The sequence below is a fragment of the Rhincodon typus genome, chromosome 15 (genome assembly GCF_021869965.1).
Source record: "Rhincodon typus isolate 14 chromosome 15, sRhiTyp1.1, whole genome shotgun sequence".
In the NCBI taxonomy this organism is placed as follows: Eukaryota; Metazoa; Chordata; class Chondrichthyes; order Orectolobiformes; family Rhincodontidae; genus Rhincodon; species Rhincodon typus.
Genome location: NC_063346.1, coordinates 12,810,037 through 12,834,114, shown reverse-complemented (window position 1 = coordinate 12,834,114; position 24,078 = coordinate 12,810,037). Strand labels below are relative to the sequence as shown.

Sequence of the window (24,078 nt, the reverse complement as noted above, 5' to 3'; positions counted from 1 at the left end):
AAACCAGTCAAATGCCTCTGAAAATTGTGTTAACCTCAAAAATTCTGGCACAGTTTCCCCAGTTCATGAATTGCTGAGTAAAAATGATAGCATCTCAGAATTAAAAGAGGCTTGGCATCCTAATATTCCTTAACTAAATCATTCAACTCTTGAAAAGTTTTAGTAACTGGTGCCTCGGGGAAATTTGAACTTCTAATAACAGGAGAATTATCTGCTGCGATGTTATTTGCCCAGGAACATGCTTTACTCTCGTTGTCTTTGAAATAACTCCACAGAGGCCAGTATCCCATCACCAAGTCACCTTTTATTTACATGTGAAAAGTTCTTGACTGACACAGACTGATCAAAGTCAACACTCAGTGTCAGAATCTCTGAATTCCTCTTTTTATCTGTCAGCCAAGGCTCCCTGATTGGACCAGATTAACAGCCCCAGTCAGAGAACTCATATTCTATGATATCCAGCTGGCTGACCTCTTTACAATCATTACAGGTACAAATTTTACTTCAGAGACTCAAGCACAAACATTTCAGCTTCCACTCTAATGTAGTAACAAGTAGTAATGTTCTTTTAGAGGTGTATTTTTTGGTGGATATTAAAGATTAGAACACCATTTGAAGGAGTGTCAGGGAGATTCCTTTGGCATCCAGCTAACAGTTGTACCTCAATCAATATTACTAAAGTAGAGCATTTGGTCATTATCACATCTTTGTTTATGGGAGCTTGCTGTGTGAAAATTGACTGTCTTATTTCCCGCAACAAGATATTTTCCCAAAAATAAATGACTCCACAGATGAATAACGAGTTAAGGGTGAAGTTAGGGATAAAGAAATGGATTTGCACTAAGTATATGAACAGCAAGGGAGAATACCGGGCAGTGAAGGAAAGTAGGCAAAGATATTAAATGATAGAGGAACATCAACCAAAATGGTAATGTATTCTCCAGTCACATCAATTCCATAAAGGCATGTGGGGATGGAGATAGTGACATTGATGGATGGACATGAAAATAAATCAGACACAGTGATTTCAAAATGGCAAAAGTATTAAATAATTTCTTTGCTTCAGTCATTACCAGGCATATGGATCAGTTTGACATGACATTGCAAGATATAATTACAAAAGATGGGCAGGATTTTTTTGGATGGAAGGATTTCTCCTTCTCACATCCCCTCCAATCTTGGAACTATTGTAGATTCTTTGATCTGAAGAGAGCAGAATTGGCTGGAGTTGAAACATTTGGTAGCTCAAGCTGTCAACCAATCTGATTAATTGATAAAATTGCAGAATGGACATCATGTGAAAGTGGGAGGGGGCATCGTCATAATTATCCAATAATCCAGAACCTGAGGCTCATGTTCTGGGCCACAGTTTTGAACACTGCTTTGGCAGATGGTAAAATTCGATTTAAATAAAAATAAATCTGGAACTAAAAATCAGCCTAATGGAGACCATTAAAATCATAATAACCAATCTAGTTCACTTATGTCTTTAAGGAAGGAAATCTTCTATCCTTATCTGATCTGGCTGACATAAAGTCATAAAATATCGAGCAGAATTAGGCCATTTGACCCATCGAGTCTGCTCTGTCATTTATGTTTCTCAATCCCATTTCCTGCCTTCACCCCATAACCCTTGATCCCCTTACTAATCAGGAATCTTATTTCTGTCTTTAACACACTCAATGACTTGGCCTCCACAGCCCTCTGTGGCAATGAGTTCTACAGGTTAACCACCCTCTGACTGAAAACAATTCCAACTTATCTCAGTTCTAAAGGGTCCTCCCTTCACAATGAGGCTGTGTCCTTGGGTCCTAGTCTCGCCTGAGTCTCTTCTCCTTGTCCACTGTATCCAGGTCTCTCATTATTCTGCAAGTTTCAATCAGATTCCCCCCCACCACCTCATCTTTCTAAACTCCATTGAGTACAGACCCAGAGTCCTCAACTGCTCCTCAAATGATAAGCCCTTCACCCCCAGGATAATTCTTCTAAACCTCCTCTGGACCCCCTCCGAGACCAGCACATACTTCCTTAGATACGGGACCCAGAATTGCTCGCAACGTTCCAAAAGTGGTCCGACCAGAGTCTCATAAAGCTTCAGCAGTACATCTCTGCTGTTGTATTCCGGCTGTCTGGAAATGAATGCTAACATTGCATTTGTCTTCCTAACTGTCAACTGAACTTGCATGTCAACCTTAAGAGAATCCTGAACTAGGACTCTTAAGTCTGTGCTTTAGATTTCCAAAACCTTTCCTTGTTTGGAAAATTGTCTATGTCTCTATTCTTCCGACCAAAGTGTATAACCTCAGACTTTCTCACATTATATTCCATCTGCCACTTCTTTGCCCATTCTCCTAGCCTGTACTGGTCCATTAAAACATCAGTTCATTTGGGTCTGGGTGAAATGTATCAACAAGGAAAGGGATTCTTTTAGAATCAACCCCTGTTGCAGCTAATCACGGGGTGTTTATGAGCAACTAAGGAGAGCTATTTCCTTCCCTCTCACCCTGCAGCTTCATGGCTTGAGGTATCCTATCTGGAACCTTCCAGGGCTGATCACAACAAGATGAAGAATCCATTAAAAATTGTGTCACAAGTCAGTAAGGCCAGGAGGTAAAACAACAAACCAAGCCTTCAGATTTAATTCCAGAGGGATAGAATTGAGAAGTAGAGAACTTATGCTGAACCTGTATCATGCCTTGGTTGTAATACACCTGGAGTGTATAGTTCTGATTGCCCTATTAACAAAAGGATAAAAAAGCCATAGACAATCAGGTATTGGAGCAGAATCAGGCCATTTGGATCACCTAGTCTGCTCCGCCATTTGATCAAGGCTTGGAAAGGGTCTAAAAGAGTTACAAAAATATTAGGAGTTGCGCTTTCTCTTGAAAGGGGAAGAGAGAGGTGTAACATAATAGAGTCTTTATAATATAAGTTTACGATCGAATTGGCAAAGTCAAAGTGTTTCCACTTGTTGGAAACTGCAAAACTAAAGGCTGTTAGTAAAAGATAGTCAGGAAGACCTCAAATAGAAAATTGAAAAGAAACATTTTTACCCAGAAAATGGTGAGAATATGGAACTCCCTTCGAAGAAAATAGTGGAGACGCATACTGTGGATGCATATTTTGGGTAAATACATGAGGACAAAGGGAATTGGTGTGCATGAGGAGGATGGGATGGCGCTCGAATGGGCCATAAATGTCAGTACACAGTTTGGCTGGAATGGCCTGATTCTTTAGTGATATAATTACAGCAGTATCAACAATAGCACAACAGTTGTGCACAGAGTACTTTGGGAAATCCTGATGTGGTGAAAGATGCTATGTAAATGTAAGTCTCTCTTCCTTTATTTGCTGGCAGAGTATACTGGAGCCAATTAAGGGGAAGAATTCTTATCGCTTGAGTTAACACACTGACTCATATTATAAAATCATTTTGTGATTTTGAGAATATGCTTTATTACAGAAATGATGAACAGGGATCACTTAAGACCATTGAAGGATGCAGATAATAGTTGAATAATGAATGCTATTTAAAATACTTAAACCATCAGCATCGGTAAATTATTTGCAAGCCCCAGTGCTGTTTTCCTGCCTTCCCTTCTTGAATTGTACACACCCAAGGCTTGTATTGGGTCTTAGTAAAGGAAAGATTACATTCACTGCAGTTGGTTAATTTTCTTTTCAGACTAAACAATTTTGAGTTGCCTGAATGGAGAACACCTTGAGGTTGCATGTGTGCACTCAAAGTTTGCTTCGTTCACTGAGCTCTTTCACCCCTTAGTGGGAGTTATTCCTGGATCACTGATAGTAGATGTTCATTGATGCAGAAGGAGTGCAAATAATATTTTTTTGTCTTACCCTTAAAATGAAATAGAACTGTTGGTTTTGTCCAGGCAAGAATTTATTCTGATTTAACCTTAACCTTCTATGTCAATTTTTAGAAGTCAGGAGCAGTCGTGGTGATTATGTTTGATTTTAAAAAGGAAGATTCTGCTGCATTGTTTTCCCAGTTAATTGTTGAGAGCAAGGTTTGTAGTTATTAACTGTACTTAATACAGCGAGCATTCGATATGGTTGGAGTGTCGACTTTGGATGGAGACTGAGAGCACGGGAGGGGAAAAGTAGCTTGTTTTGACCCATGTGTTCTGTATTCTTACCAGTCATTATATTTGAAGCTTATAGTCTATATATGAGGTAAGCCCTCTATTAGAGAGCAACTTCTGTGGAGACCGATGGGAAAGATGGAGCAGCCTGCCTATGGAACCTGATCATTTAAAGCATGGTGGGCGGCACGGTGGCTCACAGTGCCAGGGACCCGGGTTCGATTCCACCCTTGGGTGACTGTCTGTGTGGAGTTTGCACATTCTCTCCGTGTCTGCGTGGATTTCCTCCGGGTGCTCCAGTCTCCTTTCACAGTCCAGGGATTATGCGGGTTAGGTGGATTAGCCATGGGAAATGCAGGATTATAGAGAGAGGGTATGGGGTGGGTCTGCGTGGGATGCTCTTTGGAGGGTCGGTGTGGACTCGATGGGCCGAACGGCCAGCTTCCACATTGTAGTGATTCTATGAGCAGAATATTAGTCCTTACCAAAACCAGAAATTGCTGAAGAAACTCAGCAAGTCTGACAGCATCAGTGGAGACAAAGCAGTGTTAACATTTTGAGTTCAGTGACACTGCTTTCTCTTCACAGATGATGTCAGACCTCCTGAGTTTCTTCAGCAATTTCTGTTTTTGTTTCAGGTGTTCAGCATCTGCAGTTTTATGTTCTATTTTAATGTTCATCCTTAAGTTCTGTGGAGAATAGAGCAGTTCTTGCTTTATTCTGTATATTGTGACTAGCTCTGTGAAAGTTGTATGTAATATGGAAATTGTTTATTCATCACTATCGTCTGCTGAAAAGGCACATTCAGGCCCTTAGGAGAACCTGAATTCTTTACGAATTGTGTGGAGTGTTAAGAGAGTTAAAAGTTAAGGGTCTTTGCCCCGTCTCTTGTGCTTCATCATCACTCTTCTGCGGCGAGTGGGGTGTATGTGCTAGGGGCAGAAGGAGATGGTGTAATTAGTGAATTACATGGGGCTGAACAGTAAAGTCAGCCAGGTGTAGAGGAGATTGGATTGTATTTATGAACGAATGTCATTATTCTGACAGTATGATGAATTAGCCTGCAGCTTTCACAAATTCTTTGATGAGTAATTTTTGTGTGGTCTGGTCATTCTGAAACCCACAGTTTGTATCAGCTCCAAAAATTGCGCAGGGTTGTCAATGCAACATTTCCATCGAATAATGTCAAAGCACCAGTACAAAGGATTTGATCTTAACCATTACCTGAGGCAAAATTGTTCACATATGCCACCAGTTACAATTAATTTCACACATCAAACTTAATCAGGGGAGCGTTGTGAGCCAAGATATTTTTTGTGAGGATGATGGGCCCTTTGAACAGCTGCAACATTTTTCCAAGTCATTATTGGAGATAAAAATGAAATTGACCCAAAAGATGCATGTGTCTAATGTGCATGCTAGCCTTAGGGTTGTAGCTAAAATTCACCTGAACGTCATTTTACCCAAAACAAGGTAAACATTTACTTAATATTTTTGTATTGCATCTCAAAAACTTCAAACAAATTATGACTGAAGCAGCCTTTTAAAATCTGCCCCATTCACTACCTAAGATATTTGTTGCTATATTTATTACTTGTGTGGGATGCTCTGCAGACTCTCAGCTCCTCAGGTTATGATGCAGCTCTTTCTGCATGCAACAAGACCTTGAGAACATTCAAACTACAACAATGACCACGTCTCCAAAAAGAAAGTCTTGCCTTCTCCACTTGATAATCATTGTATTTCTGCATTGCCGTAGTTGGGTTGAATCTCTCGTCATTAACATCCTGGGGTACAGCGAACCATTGAAAAAAAGAAGTTAACAAGATCAACCACATAAATACCGTGAATAGGTCAGCAGCAAGAGGCTACTGTCTGTAATGAACTAATCTTCTAAATCGTTCATCTACAAGGGCCAGCTCAGGAGGACATTGGAATTTTGCTTGTTTGTTTCCAGCCTTGGCTGGGACTAAAAGATCTTTCCATTCCTAGTGATGGAGCTTAGTGCTACAGCTTTGCAATAAAGTCTAATTCTTTGCTTTCACTACCCAAGTGTCATTTGTGTCTCTATATGCTGACTATGGGAAAAAACAAAGTGTCTGCAAGTGACAGTTGCATCAGTGAAGTACTGCCATTAGTTTGCCCAAATTACTGTTTGAGTACCATGGTTGTCACTCACCACTGTACCTTTGGCTTTGTGTAGGGACTGATTTTAATGGCTAAAATTGCATTTACCTTAAGCTGCATAATAAGTGCTTTTTGCACACAAACACTGAGTGTAATTTAGCTTTTCCCTGTATTAATGCAATTGTCACTCATTAAAGCACTGCTTTTATTTTTTACTCTTTCTTGATAATTATAAACTGAAAACAAAATATTTGTGACCATGTGAGACTGAGTTATAGCAAAGAAAGTGCTTGTCCGTGACTTTTTTGTCAGGCAGTTGAACGAAAAGCTAAAGTTACACTGTTATGCCTAATTATTTTGTAACTGTACAGACACAGCAAAATTTCATTTTCTGTTCTTCATGCTACAAGAATTACAGTAAAGCTCACAATGGCATTTACTTAGAATTCAAACTGTAGAGACAAACAGTTTCTGGTGTAAGTGGATTACATTAATATATTCATTTTTAAGTTCTCTGGAGAACACGAGTTGGGATATGTTCCTAGTATTAAATATTAATAATGGAGATTAATTGTATAAATTTTAGTTTTTCAGCAAACTCCAAATTTAAATGAATTATATGGTACTGTAGGTTTACTTGATTTAATTGATAAAATACTAGTTTTGAAAATCCCTTCTAGATGCAATATTCCCTTTGGAAGTAGTAGTGTATCCTTCTTAAATCTTAATACTTCCTTTGAGAAATGCATCTAATTTCAAGGAATGTAACCATGTCAGTGCTATTAATGATCCTGCTCTGTCTAATTTACAGTGTTTTTTAAATTCTATGGACCATTTGGCCAGTGAGCAGTCATTTTGTTTTCTATATAGATCTGCCTCTTTGTTTTACATATATTATAGTATAAACTTTTGATTCAAAAATGTACTAAAATATTTATTTTGATATTCTGTGATTGCATCAATATTCAACTGGAACAAAAGGGTTTTTTAAAAATGTTTTTTTAAACTGCTCTGTGAAATTGTTAAATGAAGTTTTTGATCACAGTGGAGAGGTGTTAACGCAGTTGTTAATTTTTCCTACTTTTTTCATTCAGCTTAAGGCCCTCCAGGTTAAAATGTAGAAGTGGCTAAACTCCAGGCAAGTCTATACTGAATCATCAAAGGACGAGAATCTCACCTTTGACACTTCCTATGGCATCTCTTATAATTTCTCAAAGTAAAGCATCCAATTTAGTAACAGTTCCCTCTAAAATATGTTCTGTTTGTTCTGTAATGTCACATCCATTAAGAACTGGATTGAGATTACTCAACCTCGTTCCACCTATCCTCTTTAAAATTAGAAGATGATTAAGGGATTTGAAATGCAGAGGTGAATGTGGAAGACAAAGAATCTAGAATTAAACTAACAAAAAGGGTCATTTAAAATGAATCCAGGCCTCACTGAACTTAAATGATGAAGACAAACATAAGGGAGTGGTTTACGGCACTATGGTCCAATCTCAGTGTTATTACAGAATCACTGAGTGTGCATATCCGGCAGTGCAAATATAACTCATATTTAAATATGCACTGACTCTTGACGGCTCAAACCTTTTATGAACTATTTGAGTAGAGGGCATCAGAACCAGTAACAGCTATCAATTGTTAACTGTCTATGTTCTGTGCAGCATTGCTGGGCACTGAAGACAGTCAATGCATTGGTGCAGATATTGTCAAGTTGCATCTAAAAGGAAAGGAACTGTGTCTGATGAATTCATATTGTAAAATGCCTGTCATTAACAGAGACAATTGCTTCAAATAACTAACCATAACGCCTGATTACAGGACGTTTTCTGTGTTCACCATTTGTTCTGAAGTTAAAGTAACGAATAGCTGCGATGGGTTTAACTTCAGAAAAGTCCTTGGATAACATTAAATTTGTTACTGTTCCCATAAAATTTCTGACCGATCGTGTCTTTCTTTCTCTTTATTTGCAACCTGTCCTAGAATGAACATCTGCCTAATTGTTCACCTTCATTACCTTAGTGGCTTTACCATGCTTTTTTCTCTTTCCAGACAATAAACTTCATTTTCTTCATAGCATTTTAATCTATTAGAAAGCTCTTTGCACTTTTTAAAGATTGGACAGAATCCAAAACTGTCTCTTCTGAATCTTGCAAAATATCTTAAGTTATTCAGTATTATTTAACAAAATATTTTGTCTTGCTGTGATTTTTGTTTATCTGTTAGCTCGGAACTGCATAATTTCCATTTTTGTTTCAAAGCTCATGTTCTCGAACTGTAGAGCAAACTCCACCCCTTTTTATGCCAATTTCGAATGACTTTAATTATTCCTGTTCAGCAGCTAAGCACAATGTCTAAGTACTTCTATAGATTTGTAAGTACGTCTTGTATTTAAGAAATCAAGCCATAAAGCAGTATGGTGCATTGCTACTTCAAGCTGCTGTTTCACAGTGCTGTGTGCATGGCGCGTTCAATTTCTGTCATGTTATCCAGGCAGATGCATATCATTGGTTTCCTGGAGAGAGGAAACATTGATCAGGAGGTGAATTACAAATTAATTCACACGTTCAGTTATGTGATGTCTTGCACCAAATTATAATTATTCCATCTGACATTCTTTTAGGAAGCTTTCCACAATTAATTTGTGGTCCATTTTTGAGTTTGCGACCATGAATTACCTTGGTGGCAAGGAAAGTTTTTACACATTGTGTTAAAATATGTAGGACAAAATGGTCTTTACTTCAACAAACCTGATCTGTGAAAGTAATGCTTTGACATATGTGGAACTGTCAGTTTTGCATGTGACTGTCTCAGTTGTTAGTGTCAAAAGTAGTTTCTAAACATGATGTAATTTCACGACAAATTCACTGTTGGAAGGAATGTTGACAAATGAACCCAGAACAATGAGTTTACAAAAATTGGCTGCTTGCCAGCTTATTGCCTTGCTGGGAATTAATCTGTAATTGATAGGACTCATTTTAGTTCATTTAGGTACAGGATTAGCTGAGAATTGGTGTTAAAAGTGTGAGCCTAGTTTGTGGAGACGCACCATATATGTGCTGCACATTATCTTGAACAGTGGCTCGGAGACTTGCTAGATCATATGTATAATATGCGCATTTGCATTCTTCGTCTCCTTCGCCTGTTGCAGTTGAATAAATTGCACTCCCACACCCAAACCATCCAGAGCATATGCAGTTAATAGGAGCTGTTGCATTCAGGAGCAGATATCAGCATTTAAATCTTTCTAACTGTTTGTATCTGACTAATCACTCTGGTTTATGAAAAAAATCTTGACCCTTGAAGGTATTGAGAATTCAAAGACTTTGCAGAGTATGATTCTTGGGCAGCTAACACAAATTGCACTGATAGCACTGATGTACTTCTATACTTAGAATTTAGAGCAGGCTTGTCTGACAGGCGGCCAATGGGTCATGATGAGAGTCCTGTGTGTTTGTTCAGAATCCAGAAAATTGTGACTGGAAGATTTTGAGAGGAACTGCTCCTCCAGTCGGAACCCAACAGCAGCAGATGTAGGGGAGGGCTCATAGCCTGTGCAATGTGAGTGTCTTTCATTCAGTCTGTGGCCTGAAACTGCAGCAATGAGTCTGCAGAATAGGCACTGGGAGATGCTGACTTGGGGAGGAGTCAAATGAGATTTTGGATACCATACAAGGGTTGGTGGGGGTGGGGGATGATTAGTTGGAAGGAAAGTTGGGCCACATTGTTAGGTAGGGGTGGGGGCTTGGGATGAGAGTTGAACTGGCATGGTAGGGGAAATGTCAAATGAAAGCCAGGCCCCCGTGGGGAGGGGCTGGCTGGGGATTGGACACGAGCTGGGCTGTTGTGTTTGGGAAGGAATGAGGTGGATGTGAAATGAGAGTCTGGCTGCCGTTGGGGTTGGGGACGGGGGAGGCGAGAGTCGGTCTGACATGGGAGGCAGAGAAATGAGCCTCTAACCTTAGCAAAACAGATGCTTGAGAGAGATTTGATTGTCCATCTTCCCAGACAGCGAGTGGGAATTTTGCCGGGGCACAAGGGAATTTTGCATAGGCTTTGGACATTCTTACCGCTGCAAGGAAATCAGTTGAAATATTTGAATGTCATATGAAGGAGTTTTGCCTACAGCAGATTGACCCACTGCAAGGGCTGAGCAGCCTTCCAGCAGAAGCGCAGCAAGGATTTTTATTAACCTACAGAGGAATCTTTAGCAGGGAGGGTAGGTCTCCTGGCTCTAGTGATGACTGACAGACAGAGGTCATGAGGAGTAGTAACTGCAGCAACAGCACAGCCTCGGAGTGCTGGCTGTGTGAGTGAGTATGAGGATGGCCTGTGTGACTGAGGGTGGAAGTGGCCGGCTGAGTGAGTGAGTGACTCACCATCAGAGTAAGCAAGACTGAGCTAGACATGCAGCTAGCCTTCTCCTCCTTCACTTCCCCCAATAAAATCCTATCCACAAAGCTGGCTAAAAGATGGGGAATTCCCTCGCTGGAAGGCAGCAAGCTTCTGAGCCCCACTTCTGTGCAGATTTCTCTGACACCTGCTCAGAATTTGCACCACCAGGCCTGAACCAAGGCCAGTGTTTGTTAAATCAACCCTCCTTCTTCAGCCCTTGTCCCATTAACCTTTTGAGTTCCGTATTACTTTTCTTCAGAACTTGAAATGTTAGCTCTGTTTCTGTCTCCATGGATGCAGCTAAATCCGCTGAGTTTCTCCAGCATTCTCTCTGTTGTTCCTGAGAGCGTTAGCCTGGGTCATTGACCTACAAGTCTAGTGACAATACTGCAGCATAATCACCTTCTTCCTAATTGGCTGTTTAGCATTTTTTATTGGTGAGTTCTATTCATTATTCGTTTAATTGAGCAATTTATCGCTTTGAATTCTTTTTTAACCCTCAGTCCTGTATATTGTTGTAGATGATCTTATTTTTCTAAAATTTCTTCATTGGCTCCTCAAGGGAGAGAAAAATTGAAATGTTGTCCCCGGGTGAAAATACACTGCAATGCACTGATAAAGTGGATGTGTTCAAAAACATGAACTTGTAATGGACTTGAATATCCTTAAAATTTTGTAGAACGCTGCAGTATGACTTGATTAGAGATAGTAAGAACTGCCGATGCTGGAGTCAGAGATAACACAGTGTGGAGCTGGAGGAACACAGCAGGCCAGGCAACATCCTCTGATGCTGCCTGGCCTGCTGTGTTCCTCCAGCTCCACATGTTTATATGACTTGATTGTCTGGACAATTTCTCGTGCTTTGCTCGTACCCCAGAAGCAGCGAAAAAGAGTGTGGACATACCACATCCATTACGTATAATAAAGATCTAACCTAACCTTTAATTCTTTTAATACAGTGCAATTTGATGGGAACGCTCGTCATCAAACACTTTTACAAACTGTAAACTTGAGAAGCTAAACTTACCACTGCCTTGGTCGGCATATTTCCCTGATAGATTAATTTGGTTTGTGGTGATTCCCAACTCTCAGGATATCTTCTCCTCACTGGATTATTTAGTTATTTTTGTTTGCTTCATGGGATGTGAGCATCTCTGGCAATATGATCATTTGTTCCCTGTCGTTTTATGCCCTAGAGAAGCTGAGCCTGAACCATTGTAGTCCGTGTGGTGTGGATAAAACCACAGTGCTGTTAGAAAGGGGAACTGGGCTTTTAACTCTGTGACATTAGTAGCAGTCCATGCCTTAAAACACACTTCTGAGCAGATTCAGGCCTCATGATTTCCAGTGAATTCCCAGAGGTGATCAAGTGAAAGGCCCAGAGGGATACATGATGCTGAAAAAAGAAACAAAAATTGCCGGCCAGACTCAACAGGACTGGCAACATCTGTGGAGAGAAAGGAGAATTAATATTTCTAGTCCATTCACTCTTCATTAGAAACGACGAAGTTCGGATGAAGAGTCACCAGACTCGAAATGTTAACTTTGCTTTTTCGCCCCCAGATGCTGCTAGACCAGCTGAGTTTTGTGAACAGTTTCTGTTTGTGTTTCAAATCTCCAGCATCTGCAGTTCTTTGTTTGATTTTATTATGCTGCCACTCATTTTATGAAGCAGCTGGATTTCACAAATGTCATCTTAAGGATCCATACCTCTTTTGCTCTGTATATGTCTCAGACGGGGCAGGAACAGAAATCACAGGCCCCAGTGTAGCTCCTGGTCTGGGCACTCTGATCTGAGCACAGCAGACCCCATGGAGCCCAGCCTGTAATATTTGGGGCCTGATGCATTTCCCTGTCCTGAGCTCTTTCTTCAAGTAGTCTGGCAAACTTCATGACTCATAGACTTCATGAAGATATATCTGGGTAAATGTATATTTGTGTTTTGTGTTCAAACATGATAATAAGACCAACATTAGAATAACGGTATTCGGATGCTGTTCAAACAAGAATATGGAAAAGGTAGAGAATAAATATACTCCATTTAAACAAACAGTGTTTACCTGTAAGTTCACGGTGCCATTTATAAATAAAGGTTAAAAACCAATTAAGGGCTATATTGACTCGAAGAGCAATTGTGAAAAAACTAAAGGGGAAGATGAAACATTGAAAGCTTCAGCATAGGATAAGGAACCCCAAGAGGGAGTGTTAATAAATAATCATCATGAAACATTAAAAGGAACAATAATGTGTTTTATAGATTTTTAGTGTAAAGAGAATTATTAAAATTAGGGAAGAAATCTTGAAAAGTGAGGGGTGCCAATTTTTACATAGTCAAATAAATGTTGCATTTATTTAATAAATACTTTTCTTCAGAGTTTTCTAGAGAGAAAGACTTTGGGGACGTCATGCATCCTGAAATGGCTGAGCGTATGGTGAGCAATAGGAAAATTTAGTTAAAGTACTTTGGCTAAATGAAGATAAAGTGAATGGAGCCAATGGGATGCACCTTAGGATTCTGAGGAAGATGAAAGAGGAAATCACTGATGCTCATGAAATTGTATTTTGTTTGAGCATTGATTTGATCTGGAGGGCTAGAGAGCATGGATATTGTGAAGGTTTCACTTAGGAGCTTTGATTCTGACTCTGACTCTTAGACAAACATTATTACATCCACTGAAACCAAATATAAATGCAATTGGTGCAGCTTTCTGCCAAAGCAGATGCTTATCAGAGGCAGAGAGAAATTGAAGGGAAAGGAAATCCTGAGCCATTGACTTGTCTGATTCTTGTGGGATCCTATCTTATTTGCTGAAGAACTCTCCAGATGTAAATCAACCTTTGGTGCTTTTTAAAGGAATACTGCTACAGCCAGAAAATGACTGGATGTAAATTCACTGTCTGTCAGATTCCTGTATAAAGCCAGGCAAACTTCAAATAGAAAGACTAAAAAGGAAGAGATAATGAGAAGCAGAGTATTCGCATCTCTCAGCAAGAAACCATCCCCTACACTTTTTCTCTTTCAGGGATATACAAAATAAGGGGTTAACAACTGCTTACAGCTCCTGGCATCTCTATGTTAGTAGCCTCACATACTAGTTTATGGACTATAGCACAATAGAGGTCACAATTTAAGAACAGCCTTTAAACATCCCTGTACTGTAGGTAAATCAACGGAAAAGACTGTCTCTCATTCTGAGTACTGCCAGTCACTCACTATTGAAAAGAACCAGGACAAAAGAAGTTCAATCAACCTGCAAATCCTTCTCTCCTGTTTACTAACCAATAAACTCACTCTCCTGTTCATTGAAAGCTTGGTTAAATTGGCTGCTTTTAAAAACATAAATTCATTTTATCTCGCACAAAAGTATCCACAAGAGAAAGGATCCTTTTAAATATTGCAACCAACCAAAGGGGTGGATGAATAAGGAGGGGAGTCAGTTCATTCCTTCTCAGCTGGGAGCTTAACAATTTGGGATATCCTGTCTGGTACCACAACAACTTGGGAAACCTTGCCAGGGGACTGGACATATCACACATTGCCATAAGGACAGGTCACAGGGAGATACTGAATGATTTTGTGTCTTTCTTCGTATTTTCTCAAAAATGCAGGAGCTAAACTGAGAAAGTGTGGAAACAGGCAGAGAAGGAAAGTTCTGGGAACAACTTGCAGAGTCAGAGGGAGAATTTACCAGGAATTATAATCCCAGAAGCAATAAAAAGGCTATCAGTAACAAGAAGTGTTGCTGTTTACGCCCTAGGGTCAAAATGACAGCATATCTTTTAAGAGATACGCTCATGATATTATCACTGTCTCAGCATGTGACCTGAGGGTATTAAGATATCAAACTCCATCTTACCCCAAGGAAATCACTTGAAGCATCGTATGCTACTGAAGCATGCATCTCAAATGTATTCAAATGTTCGTGTCTAATAGTTACCTGTTGGATTTCTTAATGCCACAATATCCAAGCTCAGTTTTGTTCTTAATTTATGCTAGAAGGCTGTTTCTTAATTTATAGGAGGCAACATGAACATTGCCAAATTAAATAGAGAACACTACTAGAGGCAAACATATCAGTTGTTGCTTGATTTTGAGGTCACCTGAGCCCCATGATTGAGCTAGAGTGTCCACACTCGTGAAGCTTAAAATGATGGGAAAGCTGCCCAGTGAAAAGATCCTAAGAAATCTGATTACTCAGAGAATCCTAGAGGTACGTACAAACAAGGAACAAGAGTAGGGAAACCCTTCGAACCTGTTCCACCATTCAATAAGATCATGGCTGATCTGATGTTAACCTCAACTCTCCATCCCTGTATATCCCCAATAAGCTTTGATCCCTTTGTAATCGAGAATCTAACTATCTCCACCTTTTGAGGAAGGGAATTCCAAGGACTCGGAAGTCCCAGAATTAGTGAAGGGACCTTGAAATCCCTTAAAGTGCAGGAGAGTGCATTGTTGGAAATAATTGTAAAATGAGAATGTACTGGTGAGATTTTTGGGCTGAAAGAATAAGTGCTTACTTTCTTTAACTCATGTACAGTCGAAGATTTTGTTTAAAATATGGAACATTGTGTTATTATTGCATTTAATGACTGGGAGTTTGAATCTCTTTTTAAATGTTAATGGTCTCCTTCAAGAGCACAATAAGTGGTTCATTTTGGTATGATTAGCATAGAGATCTGGTAACTCTTAAAAGAAAGAAATCCCCATAAAGTCAATGGAAAGAAAGCTAATGGACATGATGCACTTTTAAAAAACTTTTATTCTAACAAATCAACCAAAATCGGCACTTGCATTACTTCCTAAGCGAATGTGGTGCCAACTGGCAATCCCACAGACTTTCCATGAAACGAAGCAAAGAACTGCGGATGCTAAAGATCTAAGACAAAGGTCAGAAATTTCTAGAGAAAGTCAGCAGATCTGGCAGCATCTGTGGGGAGAAAACCATTAACGTTTCGAGTCCAGTTCTGATGAAGACTGGAAATGTTAATTCTGTTTCTCTTCACAGATGCTGTCAATCCTACTGAGTTTCTCTAGCAATTTCTGTTTTTATTGCAGTCTTTCCAGCAAGGCTTTGTTTTGTAGCTTCTCTCAATTAATGCAACCGACAAAACACACATCTGAACACCCAATTCTCTCTAAAACAATCTTGATAGCCCAGAATCCTTAGAGATTACATTCTCTTACTCCTTAAAACAGTTTAATGGGCTCTGGTGGTACTGAACAGCAGCGCTGAATATTGTCCAGCTCGCAGCCACTTGGCCTTCTTGTCGTTTCCAACTGTATAACACGTACTTCAAAGCAGTGTCTGCTCTATTTTCAGTCACCTGCTTCAACAGCAGGATATGTTCTAAAACTACGAAATTGATCCATTCAGAGAGAGCCTTGCTCGATTTCTCATCTGGACGGTGTGTCCTGAACTGGCAAACAGAAAACGTAGACTGAAATGTAACCTGACTGCAACTAGTTTTCTATTTATCAGTTGCCTCTTAACTGTTCATCCCCATTGCAACTCCAGGTTAATTTGGGTAAATCAATACAAGTTTCTGTTATTAAGGTCATAGGTTTTTTTTTGGATTTTTATGATGTTACAATCAGGAAATCAGTTGTCCAGTTTCAGATTACTCCCCTATCCATGTTAGTCTTAAAGAGACAGGGCACAAAAAGAAAATACGTGCTTTCTAAAATACGAGATAACAAGGTGTAGAGCTGGATGAACACAGCAGGCCGAGGAGCCGGAAAGCTGACGTTTCGGGAGAGTTCATGTTCGCTGTAAGGATGCATCAACGTTTTATTCGATGCCTCCCTAATTCAATAGTTAAACGCAATTTTGGAGCAAATTACTGCAGAACCTGGAACCTGAACTGAAAACAACAAATGCTGGAGATCACAGCGGGTCAGGCAGCATCCATGGCGAGAAAGCAAGCTAATGTTTCAAGTCTAGATGACTCTTCATTTTTAAGTTGAGCTTTTCTACTGGACATTTGCAAGAATTACTATTCTAGATGCTGACTGTATCTTTTTATACATGTGTATGATTCAACAACCTATATTTTCTGAATTGGTTTACTTTACATTATGTTGACGCTGGTAGCATTGATTTTAATCTGTGTTGTAGTATGTAGGTATAAAAGACGCATCAATCAGTATATCAGGCAGCATTTATAGAGATACTAACTCTCTCAGGTCGAAGACAGCTATTCTAATCAAAGGTCAATGACCTGAAATGTTGACTCTGTCACTCTCTCTCCACAGATCCTGACTGATCCACCGAGTATTCCCAGCATTTTCTGTTCTAAAGTCAGATTTCCTGCATCTGCAGTAATTTACTTATCATTTTGCAGTAGAACTGAGGATCAATTTGCAGAGATAGAGATGAATTATTTTCTCTGAGCATTGTGCACCTTTGGAACTGTCTTTACCTTGAAAGGTGATTGAAGTTGGCTCCTGAAATATTTTTAGGGCAGAGATAGTTAGATTCTTGTTAGCCAGGGAAATCAAAGGTTATTGGGATAGATGAGAATGTCAGATTTGAAATATATTCAGATCAGCTTGTTTGTATTGAAAGGCAGAGAAGTTACAAGTGGCCAAATGCTCTGTGTCTACTCCTGTGTTGTGCGAAGTGGTGACATTTTGCATTTGCTGTCATGTGCAATGCTCACAAAAAGCATTGCAACAAACCAAGTTTGAGTTTAGTTGTCAGACTGTGTGCCTGAACTGCTTGAGGTTGTGAATGTACTAAAGAATCATTACATGATGGCAGGTTATTTAATTGCAATGAATCCAAAAGAGATGTGAAATACCTTTTTGGTATAAACAGTGAATTATTTCGTATTTCTTTCAGTTTAACAATTTAAAGTGGAATTATAAGCATGAATAATGCATTAATTATTCTGGCAGTTGTAACAAATGAAATGGATAACCAGGCTAAATACTGTTTATCTGTGCTCTGGTCTTGTACTGTCAGATATTGTAGTAATTTTCACGCATTAGTGAAGATTGCCTTGTGATAAATGACAGGCCATTTGGCATTGGTCTTTCTGAGATCATTCCCTGTATTTGTTATAACTTAGACTAAGTTTTACATAATTTTGTGAAATAAACTGCTGCTTTTTGGAGTTAATCAGATCTGTATTAATTTAATGTATGTTTTTTGTTATTTTAGAAAATGGAGCTTGGTGTGTATTGCAGCAGACAGCAGCTTTGTTAGTGTAGTACTGCATCACTGGTTCCCAGGAGGACATGCTGCCCAGAACACCAGTGATATGGCACATACTGCTTTACGTCAAATGTAATCTTGTTTTCTTCCTACACTAAATAAATCTTCAGTCCAGCTTGAAGAACATTTATGGTTGTACCCTAATAAAAATAAACTGTTTGTGGTAAAGTGTAGTTGACATTTATCAGCTTATTTGTGGCCTCCATTGCTGTCTACATACAACACAAAACATAATTTGTCATTTTATAAATACATTTCGACCTAAAATCCTGCCAGCATCTGTTAGCGTGCAGAGGATTAATGTTGTGTGCAGCATTAGCACATGACTGCATTGCCAGGCAGCAAGACAAGGCCGTGACTTCGAGCTTTGTCGGAAGATTAAGTTTCTGGCAGTAGGGCTAACTGATGAGATTTTTTTTAATGTTACAAGGTAATACTGAGGCAAATGAAAAGACAGAATTTAAAAATGACGCATATGATTTTAGCTGACAAGTATTGTTAAGGGAATTGAAGCCTGAGATTTGTGTTTGGATACGGTCTCTGATTGTCCACATAGCTGCATGCTGATCTTCAGATTGTCAAATAATTCCTGCATTGTAATATTCTGTCTACTTCTGAGAAGTTAGCAGAAAACAGTAACAGTTCTCACCACTTACTCTGTCCACATTTTTGAGAGGCGGCTGGTTGTGTATCCACTTGCCACTTCTGTTGAAGTCAATGGCAAAGTTAATGCTCATAATGCATAAAGCAGGCTCATTATTTAAGGTACTTCAATTAACTCTTTCCACCTCAGTTGTCACAGTGCAATTGTATTTAGATCTTTCAGTGTATCATTCTAAGTGATCATTCCCAATTGGTGGTCGTGAAAACAAAGGTAGTGCATCTTCGGTTTGGAGAGAATTGTACCTTTTGTGGAGAGAAAGAAGCTTAAATAGATTGGGAATGGGGGTGAATGAGTGGCACCCTCAATCTTTCATTGCTAACTCAGTTACTGTAAAAGATTAAATATCCTCTGATGCTTTTAGCTGCTAATTGTATTAATACTAACTGTAATCTGGAATTGGTGAGGAGTAAATATGTTTGGTTGAAGTCTGCAGAATAGCAGCACTTGTTAACAATCTTTGTATTCTTTCAGTCAGTTAGCTCAGGATTTCTCATACACCTCACTGAAAGATTGTATGACCTGCCTTGCCCTCTTGTTGAACAATGCTTCATTCCTATTGCCATTACTAAAGTGATGTAGAATTCTGAACCTAAGAGAGAAATGAGCTCTTAGACTGGTTGGGTGGCTTTCATGTATCATTTCCAACTGAATGTCTTCTTTTCTCTGCACCTGGTTCTGAAGCATTGGGCAGAGGCAAGAAGGGTGAAGGAGGGGGTGTGTGTGTGGCGGGGGGGGGGGGGGGGTTGGGGGGGAGCTGGATGGGGGTGTACCTAGATCAGGTGGGCTGTGGGTCAAGATAGTAACTCAGTACAATTATCCCAGGGCAATTAAGGCCCAGGAACAGATACCAGCCTTGTTAACAATGCTCACATCCCATGAAAGAATAACAAAATTTATATTTAGTTTAATCCCTATCTGATAGAAATTGTTCTAAGTGCTGGGGTTGGGCACAGTCAACAGATGGAGAATAGAACTTCTGTGTTTATACAACTAATTAGCTTTGCTAAAGCATGTCTGTTAAACCCTGGGAGCCCTGCTGTATAAAATACCTTCGTTGAAGCATGAACCTCGATCAAATCAAATGTGTCTGAAACACTTTGGGGCAGAGAAACATCACTGACATCTGGTAGCAAGAAGGAACAATTTGAATCTATGGTGCTGTCAATGTAACTTCCACTGTTTGTTTGCTTTGGAATTAATAATATACCATTAAGTTTGGAAGAATGTCTTTGCCTTATAGTTTGTGGAGTGATAATGATGTGACATGGGTTAATAATAGGGTTGCTGATGAATACTTGAAAAACTTACATAGATTTTATGTTTTGTATCAAGCCCATTATTTATCCAGGTAAATGCTAGAAAGTCTGTCTTTATGTCCTGGTGGACTGGGGATGCAGACCCAAATTAATATCTTGTCCGAATGACTGTATTGCTGTCATTGCGACACTCACTCAGCACTGCAGTGAACTTTCAACTTAGATTTACTCCTCCAATTCAGACCAATAACCCTTTGACTTCAAGCTGAAAGTGCGACCACTGAACCAAAGTTGTACTTTGGAGTCCATTTAGCCCTCGTAATTCAACCTTCTCTGGAAACCTATGGCGTGCCATCACAGAATCAGACAGTCTTTTGAAACAATTTGTAATGTGTGCGCCCATCACTCTAAATAAAAGGTGTCCCAGGTAATAGTGAGCATTACTGAGAAAAGAAACAAGTTATTGAAGCTTTTCGTCTTGTCCCCAAATCTCAAAGGGAACAGCAATTTTTACTTCATGAGAAGACAGGGCTGATTGATTGGCAAATGAACTCTGGCTACCAATGGTGTTGCATGGTGAATGCGTCAGGGAATACCAGACTTTTGTTGCTAAATTCAAATCAAGAAAGTCAGTTCTGATTGGGTACAGAAATGGAAGTTGTTATGATTCTCTAAGTGGAAAAATCCTTCTTGACATCTTTTGCAACTTTGTATCTACAGTTCCATGCTGTGTAACATTGTTTAAATTGAAATTTTGCATTATAATTATCTTCTAATTGTCTTTTTCTTGTAAAATACACTACAACTTCCATTTTCCTGCATTGAATTTCAGCTGAGATCATCTTGCAAATCTTGTCCTGTCTTAAATTTATATTCTATATGAAATAGGTTGTGTTTTCAAATCCAGATTGCTTATCTAAATCAGAAACAATAGGAACCCAGGAGCATCCCAGCTGTGCCATTCTCAGTATGTCACGCATGCCCACACCAGGTTCAAAATATACTTGCACATCTTTTTGACACTTTCATAACTAGGTTCAAGATTTATTTAAGATTTTACTGCTGCCTAAATCTTGTGAAATGTCTTTTGATTCAAGAATTCAGAAGTATTCTCAAAGCCCAGGTGTACTGTGATGAACATGAAATGCTCTTTCTTTTCAGAAAAACTGTGAGGTTTCAGTGAGACAGAATCTACCCTTCTCACAGACCAAGTAATTTCCATTAAGTAATATTTTCATGGAAGTAATCCTGGAGGATTTGTTCTTTATAGTCTTATATAAATGTTAGTCCTCATGTAACTACAGAGACTAAATTCCCTAATCAAACTATGAAGGTTGCAGTTGGGTCCAAAGTTTGAACTGTTCTAACATAAATTCTGGCCAAATAGTTTCAGCTATGATCAAAGTTATCTGCCAACCGTACTAATAATTAAGCCTATTGTTCACTCAAGTCTACAAATTCTCACATTAACGTTTAGTTAAGTTTGGAGCCCAATTCTGGCTCAAACAGTTCTCAAAACTCGGTGAATTTCCATCTAGATTCTCCTACTCATTTGCTTCAATTTTGAAGGAAGAGTCATAAAAAATTGGAAAAAGGAACTAATATTTACCCTGCATTTCCAAGGTTTAAAGTGTATATCCACATAATCTGAATGCTGCTTCAAGATATTTTTAATGTGTTAAGGTGCTATATAAATGCATTTATTTTCTCGAGTTAAACTGGACTACCACCAAGCTAAAAATAGATAAATTATTTCATTTTTTCCTCATTTTCCTCATGCTATATTAAGCTGATCACAAGATATAAAATCTTGTGCTGACTCTGTAAAGATTGTGAGCTGCAGATTAATTAATTGCATCTGGCAAAATTGCAAAATTGACAAAAAGGATTTATCACAGCAGATCTCCTGGTAGGAATGCCACAATCAGACAGAGACAATCTATTGGGGAGTATTGTGATGTATCTCTCAAAGAGTTAATGTTGGAGAGCAAATTGCTTTGGATTGAGGAGTTTGCTGTCTTGCCAGGGTATCAGGTGCTTGATTTTGATGGGTGCTTACTTGATGGGCTGAAGGGCTTTTCTGTGCTGCAGACCTCTATGATTCTATCACAGAGTATAAAATTTCCATTTATGTGGAATCAAAACCTTTTTCTAATGACACAATAAAGTGGTGGCCCAGTCAATCTCAATATCATTAATACTGTAACTGCTCAAAGCACATGTTCTAATGCATTCCTAGCTTTAAAAATTTTAAAGTAATTTTTCTTTTAAAAATGGAAGAACTACATACTAAGAATTGCCCTATTTTGAGCTCACACCCTTTGTATAACGAAAAATTATATGAAAAGAACATTTTCTTAACTATTAGGAACTTTCTGGCCACAAAACAATTTAACATAATATGTACAATATTGCTCTCCTTGCTGTGGCTAATGAATGCTGCTTTATGAATAGTGGATTTTGGCCATCATTAGTCATGTAGTTCTGGTATTTGATAGGTGACAAAGTTTATTTATAGACAAAATACATAGTATAAAATAAAATTCTTTCTGCAATGGAAATAATTTGCAAAACAAATTCTGGTGGAAAATCATTTTTTATAATTTACTCAGTGAATTGTCTTCCATTCTTTGCTGTACCTCAGCCATTTTCATTCTGTTCTCTAGACAACTTTTCTAAAACTAGAATTCATACTGGGAGTGCCCTGATTAATGGGCACGTGGTATTGGATTCCTGGTGTAATTTTTAAACTTCAGCTACTGTGATTCTATCCTTTGTGTGATCTGTATTTTCACGACATCATTAATAATGGATTTAAGATTTATGATATGGCCTAAAAACCATAACAATGCTTTTAGCAAGAATGTAAATCAGTTTTTAGCCATGAAAAGAACTTCTAAAACAAAAGAGCTTTATTTAAAGGAAGAATTTTATGGCTGACCAGAAAATACAGAATATTTACAAATAAAAATAGCATGCTCTGAGATTGAGTAAAATTGCATTTATTGCGGATTTTAACGCCATTCTCACCTACTCAATGCCAAATTTTTATGAACATGTGTAATATGATGATTCATTTAAGGATGAATGCATTACATGCTGTAGTTCGGAAAAGCTTTTAGGAGCAGTTGTTTTGTTTTGTGTTAACTTTCTTAAGTGCACTTCTTTTTCCTGCACCAAATGTGTATTTACACAGCAACTCACAATTCAGATTGCTGAAATCACTTCAGCAAATTGCCTTATATCCAAATAACTCAATTGGCAGTCCTACTACAAGAGTGGAGTGGTGTGAAACAAGCACATTATCCAGCACAAACCTGCTTGATAAATGGAGGCAGCAGGAGCATGAAACTTATAATTTACGACTGCCAAACTGCCTTATCAAGTCTGTCACCTAAGCAACTCAGTACAATCTGATTTTTATTTCATGAGCTGTATCGAAAAGTTTTTCTTTATTTTCCCTTTTCTCTTTTACTCTGTTTTACAATTTTCATTTATTGTTCAAAAATGGGTCCAGCCATTAATTTGGGATTGAGACCAAACCATGACGTTCTCTGCTTTTGTGTAGATAGTTGGACGACCTCTGGCCATTGATGATTCTAATATTAACGTTGTTCACTTGTGTTTTATTTCAGCATAAAGCCAAGGTAGAAACTATGACTTTGGATTTATCTTCCCTGAGAAGTGTTGAACAATTTGCAGAAGCTTACAAGACTAGAAACCTGTAAGTAGACACAAAAAGTAGCATTTGGATTAGAAAAAAAATCATTGTGTTATAGTTTTTTTGTGACTGGAAGGGGCACAGATAGGATATACAGGAAAGAACGTTTCTCCTTGATGGAGCAATTAATGACTGGGACATAGATTTAAGATTAGGAACAGGAGGTTTAAAGGTAATGTGAGGAAAGCTATTTTTTAGTTCAGAAGGTGGTGGGAATTTAGAACTCTCTGCCTATAAATGTGGCAGAGGCAGAAACCCTCATAATATTTATGAAGTATTTAGATGTACACTTGCAATGCCAAGGCATCTAAGGCTATGGGTCAAATGATGCAAAATGAGTTTAGAATAGTTTTGCAGGTGCAGTCTTGATGGGCCAAAGGATGTTTATTGTGCTGTAGACCCCTATGAGCACATTGTAACCCCAACACCCCACCTTTGCCCACCAAATTTACTTGGAAATTATTTATTACACTTGCCCTGAAATAGTATTTTTTGTGACAGTATAGCAGCAGGTCTGTATTAGTAGTAGCAAGTGGTTGTTTCCAATTGGTCCTTTAGCCAAGTGTGTGTTTATTTATCCTGTTCACAT

General features: G+C 38.7%; 1 protein-coding gene across 1 annotated transcript in view; it reads left to right on the top strand.

The window, feature by feature from the left end:
* wwox (WW domain containing oxidoreductase) overlaps positions 1-23,496 on the top strand; it is a 255,062-nt gene extending 231,566 nt beyond the window's left edge. The window contains exon 8 of the mRNA XM_048605954.1: positions 23,404-23,496. Within this exon, the coding sequence (XP_048461911.1) occupies positions 23,404-23,496 (93 nt within the window). The remainder of the gene's footprint in view (positions 1-23,403) is intronic.
* The last annotated feature ends 582 nt before the right edge of the window (positions 23,497-24,078 follow it).